Source organism: Haliotis asinina, chromosome 9 (assembly GCF_037392515.1).
Source record: "Haliotis asinina isolate JCU_RB_2024 chromosome 9, JCU_Hal_asi_v2, whole genome shotgun sequence".
In the NCBI taxonomy this organism is placed as follows: Eukaryota; Metazoa; Mollusca; class Gastropoda; order Lepetellida; family Haliotidae; genus Haliotis; species Haliotis asinina.
The window spans coordinates 7,753,485-7,760,231 of record NC_090288.1 but is presented as its reverse complement, the minus strand read 5'-3'; the positions used below and the strand labels follow the sequence as shown (position 1 = coordinate 7,760,231).

Here is a 6,747-nt window from a genome sequence, read left to right as displayed (position 1 = left end):
CACCTGACAATACAGTGTACATCTGTGCTGTTGTATCCTAGATCGCAGAAAACAGAACATGTAAAATAGGAAAACGGTACCAATCCATCAACAAGCAGATGTTTCGAGTTGCAGTTTTGTATTTAGTCCAAGCGATTCCATCTGCGCGAGAGAGACCCACTGGAATGAGTAAGTATAGCTTGAATCCGCTTTTACCACTATTCGCAACAAAGCGTCGAGGGGTTGTAGAAATCAGCACACACTGTACCCATGTGAGAAATCGAACCAGGTTGGGAGTAACGCTTGAACCACTAAGTTACCCCGTCGCCTTCAGTGTCTCTGAGAACCTGAAACATCTTATATCAGATTCCCCTGGATAATATGGAGTGTACCAATATCAGAATTCTCAGTGCACTTTGCAAAAAGGACTTGATTGTGGATCGGTTGGTCACTGCGGTTAGTGATAATATGTAGAGTACCAATGTCTTCGTACTCACTTCGTGTTGCAAAAACGTGGATGGGTTTGTGATTTGCTGTCTGCTTCAGTATATACTCATGGAAACAAAGAAGGGAACACATGAATGTAGACATGTTCCTTTATTTATTTCCAGAATTTTCACCCACTGTGCAAAACATACCTTGAGATGAATCCTGAAAAACAATTAAAAAAACCCACTAAGTCTTTGACTTTCATTCATGCGTCCCCTTATTCGTTTCCATGAGTATATATGAAGACGCTGGTCGATGCTTATGTTGTCAACATTGGCACAGTGTCTGTTCAGTGTCTGTCTCAGACTCAGTTTCCACACATCGCTTGCATCTAGTTTTCGATTTTCTCAGGTCCAAGCTGACCATTCCTCTTTTGCAGGCGTAAGATTCAATATTATTTTTTTCTTCTCTGTTAATCATGTTCTTGTTCTCAGCCAGACTCCGATAGATTGCTTCCGAAATGAATATTCAACTATGTCTTCACTTTCAATTTTTCAGCATGTAGAAAATTATTGAATTCCCAACATCGTTTTGAAATATAGTTTTGAAAACGGTCATTTCAAACAATCACAATTCATATGCAGTAACCTGCAGTAATAAAAAATAAAAACCACAGTAAAACAGTTGATGAAACTGATTACTGGAAAATGCATGTTGCTTAACATATATTTTATCACTGTTTTTTTCAAATACATATATACTTAAATTCTACCATGTACACATATGATGAGCTGGTTGGGCCCCAAATGCAAAGCCTATAATGATATTTAGTAAGTGGCTGAGTGTAATGTTTCGAAGTCTGTAGCCGTATTCCAGCTATATGGTTTAAGCATATTTTTTTCTCAACCAAATTGAATAGGTATTAATGAACACGCTATTAGATTGTGAACACCTCTTCCTCTCTTGCAATAGCACGACACAAGAAATAGTGATCACACTTTGTACCCATGCAGGGTATCATATATTCATTTATTTACAACCCCGAAAACATGGACAAACACTCATTTTGAGCAAAAGTTAATATTCTCGCCATGTGTCAAATGTTTTTCGCCCATACACGGATGTTTAATATCGTTGTGAATCAGCCTAATTAGGTCAAAATGAGTACATATTAACACGCTTTGTGAAATCCCTAGTCAGAAAGACGCCACAGTGAGTAGAGATCCCACACTTTCGAGAGTCCAGAATTAAGTTGTGACGTGTTACCCTTAATGCTGTTATGATCATATAGCTTAAGCATTGTAAACTCGCCGTATTACGTCAAGGAGACACAGTGGCGTCTCCTGGACAATGTACACTGCAGGGGAACACATGAATATACAATAACGTTTCTTAGACTGAGTGCATTCTCCATGGAGCTGCAGCAGCTGGTGTCTGCTGTATGTTTCTGACTGGTGCAGAGTTTGGGTTTTTGCTTCATCAAACCATGCTGGTCGTAAAATGCGAGAGACGGGATAAGATTTAAGGCTTGCTTTCTCTGTTTTATGTAGCCCGATGCTCATGATGTCAATCACTTGGTCCAAACCGCCATCACAAGGCGTGAATAATACTGTGTGCGGCTTTAAATAAACAGACACTTCGCGAACACCTGGTGTGATGACTCTGAAATGCTGAAATCCACTCATGTAATTTTCACAACTGCTGTGAGTGCGGCATCCAGTGATCAACGGCATGAGCATCAATTATTCTAATGGAGTTGCCTACACCTGCTGGGCAAACAGTGTAACCTGTCGCGTTTTCAAAATCTGACAAGAAATTTGTAAAACGGAAGTTGTGAATCTGACCATCAATGATTAGTATTGATTTCATGGTTTTTCCATTGATGCTTTAGAGTGGATTACCGTTTTCATAATAAACCTAACAGAAAACACTTTAATCTCAGCGGTGCTATGTGACAATAATGAGTTCTGTACCACAAATCTAGCAGGGATAGGTGGCTCTGTTTTGTGATCTGACGCTTGTGAGTGAGTGTGTGAGTTTAGTTTCACGCCGCCCTTAGCAATATTCCAGCAACATCACGGAGGGGGACACCAGAAATGAGCTTCAGACACAGCATCAATGTCGAGAATCGAACCCGGGCCTTCGGCTTGAGGACTTAACGCTTTAACCTCGAGGCTACCCGACCGCCCGTGTTTAGGATGAAACGAATAGGGGTATAATGAGGCGTTCACATATATAGCCATGTGAATATGTGCGTACGTGCGTGTGTGCGTTTGTGCGTGCGTGTCCTGTCCTCAGGGTCTTAGGTGGTATCCTATTGAAGTTCAAGGTACACAACTATCACCGCACAGAGAGGTGACAATGCAAAAGGCGCCTTTTGTTTGAGATCGCTTTGATTTGACCGTGCTTAAACTTTGACAAAGTGTATGTAATCATAACTCTTTTCAGTAACATAGCCTACAATAACAACAATCCTGATGAAATACAAACAGCTTTTGATAGCTATTGTGAGTAAAACAGATATGATCGATATCTCAGCAAGCATAACAGGAACAACTGATTGAGATCAATAGATTTATTATCAACCGCAGCCCATATTCGTCGTAAACAGCCCCAGGGACCACCAAGGAGCAGTAGGACTTATCACTCTTTTCTGAATATTGCCCTGTGTTTGTGATTGTGTGTTGCCACAGCAACATCCTGTCACTAGAACAAATAATCTGTCGACGTCGTTGTCGGTTGTCGACATCGTTGTTTGTTCCTTGTCGTCTTACGTCATCGGCGTCTGAGTCTCACCGTTGTTATTGGTCATCGTCGAAGGCATCATGGTCGTCATGGGCATCGTCGTTGTCGGCATCGGCGTCATTGGCATCATCGTTGTCGGCATCGGCGTCATTGGCATCATCGTTGTAGGCATCGGCGTCATTGGCATCATCGTCGAAGGCATCATGGTCGTCATTGGCATCGTCGTTGTAGGCATCATTGTCGTAGGCATCGTCGCAGCTCGACAACGTGGGTTGCTGTATGTATGCATGCCGTTGGCATGGTGCTCCTTTTCGCCATGACACTCTAGGCCACTCATGCAGGGGCAGTGCCATTCGTGGAGGTTGGGGTTGAACGGGTTGTGCACCATCGGGGGTTCGCAGAACTCCTTCTCTTGCCCCCGGGGATAGCACATCCCATTTACGTGGACGGTGTCGAAGTCGAAGATGAATCGCTTGTGGAAGAGAGGGTGCAGACAGCATTCTTCGGTGCCACAGTCACTGTCTGACTTGCACATCTGGTCAGCCTGAAAATATCAAAGTCTTAAATACAGAAATATGCACATTCCTTCATGTAACCTATACAATGAAAAATACACAAGGCTGTGTTTAAAGAGTGGTCAAATGTAACACATGTTACACTACAAGTTGTTTGTCACGAGGGGACCATGGGTTGAGGTACCCTCGATGTTTGTGTACGTTCACATACAGGCAACATAAACAAACGTCGAGGGTACCTCAACCCCTGGCCCCCGTGGGAATAGTGAACAATGTATTTATCTTATCGAACGCTTCACTGTTCCGTTTTTAAAGTATTTGAAGCATGGATATCCGATCGTACACTTCAGCCAACCTGTGTGAATCAAGCGATTAGAATCTTGCATCTTGCTGATTTTTCCCTTAGGTACTGTCTTGGTAAAGTCACCGCCATGTAATTCCCCTTTTTCATATTCATAGGGACCGCATTTGAACGTTTTGTGATAATGTATTTACTAGATAGGAAGTCAAATGTTTTCGTAGCCATCGCTGGATTTTGCGGACGAAACTAGAAACTCAAATTTAGAGTTATCTCCCTTTCATCGATTTTCAATCGCAAAATGTCGGTAATGTCCGTGCATCATGCGTCATTTAATGTTATTTCAGATTTATTTTTTTAAAAAAAAGTAACTACCACGAAGTACCGAATGAGTTGCTATTGAAATCACATTGAAAATAACAGAAAACCGCTCAGCCAATCAGAAAACTACATTTTTGCGTGATTTACGCTTTCTGAGGAAAGAACAGATTCTAATACCTTTTCATTTTTTGTGGCGAGAATCAGATTCTGCAAATGGGTGAGTGAGTGAAATTAGTTTTACCCCGCACTCAGCAATATTCCAGCTGTATGGCGTCGGTCTGTAAATAATGGAGTCTGTACCAGACAATCCAGTGATCAATGCTATTGGGATGAAAATGACATGAGTCAAACAACTCGGCGAGCCTGAGAACTCGTCAGTCGACTCCTACGACAAACATGGGTTACTGAAAGCTAATTCCATCAAGGGTCTTCACGTGTCTTTTCACAAAAACATGCAACATGGGAGTGATGCAAAATCTGGATTATCAAATATGGACATGATCCGAAGTTCAACAAATCAAATAAATTCTTAATAAGTTGATTTCAATATCAGAACTCATATATTATTATTATAATTGTTATTTACAGTGAAATTCGACTCGAGCTTACCGTAGCCACATAGGCCAGGCACATGGCTAAGACGGCGATCTTGAACATGTTGCAGCGTCTGCAGGTATGTCGATGCTGATGGTGATGACCGGGTGTGTCGTGGGTCTTTTATACCCATGATCTGGGGATGTTACTCAATACCACCATTCAGACTCTTCGAGGATTCCATGATTGGTCATGTTTCACCTTTGACCCTGAGATACGGCATGGCGATGACCACCATTTTACAGCCGACAAGTCTGTACATGTCGTCCTGAAAGTTCAGATTTAGATTAGAATGGTGCAAGAACATATGCCAGGAGTTAAACCACTGATTTTTCTAACTGGCAGTGCATTTATAAAGTAACGTTTCGATTAAACTACATTTTCTTTGCAAAAATATTTAGATGAAAATAACGTGTACCTGTTGCGGTGTGAGTGAGTGAATATGGTTCTGCGCCCATTGTTAGCAATATTGAAGTAATATCACGCCGGATCTTCATTGTTATCCACAAATATATACAGATACGTACCTCAGTCCAGGAATCGGGATTCTTGCACATGTCAAGGCATCAGACACGGTTTCCTATTGTATCATTTCACTCTCTTTTCATCATTACTCCTTTGTGTGGCAGTTTAGAAGTTGGCTGACAATACTGAGCAAGGCTTATAGATAACAACCTTTATTTCGTACGTGCGAAGCTACCACAGATTCTTATATTGATGTTCATGCTTGACAGTGGCACGAACAACTGTATCGAAACTTCGCACTCATGACAATAAAAAAAGAATTGTTATCGATAAACTTTGTTCAATATTGTTTTTATGCCGGTGAATATTTTAATATTGACCCAAGGACGTCGCTTAAAATGCATTAAACTAAGAGTTTAGATACAGATGGCTAGACTCTAGCAGAACATTAATATTGTCTTAAGCTAGTTTAAAATAAGGCTTAAATGCCAACTTACTTTCTTCAAATCTTGTTCTATAACATCCAAGAAATATTTACGATTTATTGTTTTGATATTTACGAGTCTCCGCGTCTGTGTAATCATCCATGCTTGTTTATTTACAGTTTACAATTGTCAATTCTGTTTGGTTTGGATCGTGTTCTGTGAGTCACTGACGTGCTTATGGCACCAGAAGAAAAGTTTGCCACAGTTTATAGTTTTCTGAAATCACATTGTGAGATCAGCTGCACTCTTAGACAGGCCATAGAGAGCAAGGAACCAAAGGCCTCAAGGAATGGGTTCTATCCGCAAATCGTTCGTATCGTTGCGACCTGTCGTAAATCTATAGTCTACCATAGATTTACGACTATCGTACTGCTACGAACGCTTAGTGGATCAGTACCCAGAATTCGACAGCTTCACCTCAGAAAAAAAGCGTTTTTTTTACAATTAAATTTATCGTTATTCACAAACTCGTTTAAGTGTGTCGGTGTTAAATTTGGCTGAGAGAGTGAGTGACTGTTGTTTCACGCATCTTTTAAATAACATTCTAGCAATATCACAAGGGACACCAGAAGTGAGTTTCACACCTTGTGGAGAATCGAACAAGGGTTTTCAGTGGGAACGCTTACACCACTCGGCGAAGCCATTGCCCGTACATTAGAGTCCTGCCCAGCAGTGAATATTTTCAGTTTATATCAACGACGAAGAGCTGTTACATGTGGAAAAGGTGCATTTTGAGGCTCGTATCAGTCAAACTGCGCATTTATATAGGATACCTATACTCGAAAGCGCTCTTACAAACCGAAGCGTCTTTTGTTTCACTATGCGAGGTGGTTCATGACGTCATTTCCGGACAGTGCAACATACGCCAGCGACTTCACGAGAAATTTACGAAATTATTAAGACAGTATGAATTTGC

The 6,747-nt window shown here is 41.2% G+C and overlaps 1 protein-coding gene across 1 annotated transcript; it reads right to left on the bottom strand.

The window, feature by feature from the left end:
- Positions 1–2,972: 2,972 nt before the first annotated feature.
- On the bottom strand, positions 2,973–5,519 carry LOC137296792 (uncharacterized). The gene is made up of 2 exons (XM_067828646.1): positions 4,897–5,519; positions 2,973–3,697 (listed from the first exon to the last, which is right to left on the bottom strand). The coding sequence occupies exons 1-2, from the start codon at positions 4,942–4,944 to the stop codon at positions 3,179–3,181; spliced, it is 567 nt and encodes a 188-aa protein (XP_067684747.1). The 5' UTR covers positions 4,945–5,519; the 3' UTR covers positions 2,973–3,178.
- Positions 5,520–6,747: the final 1,228 nt, after the last annotated feature.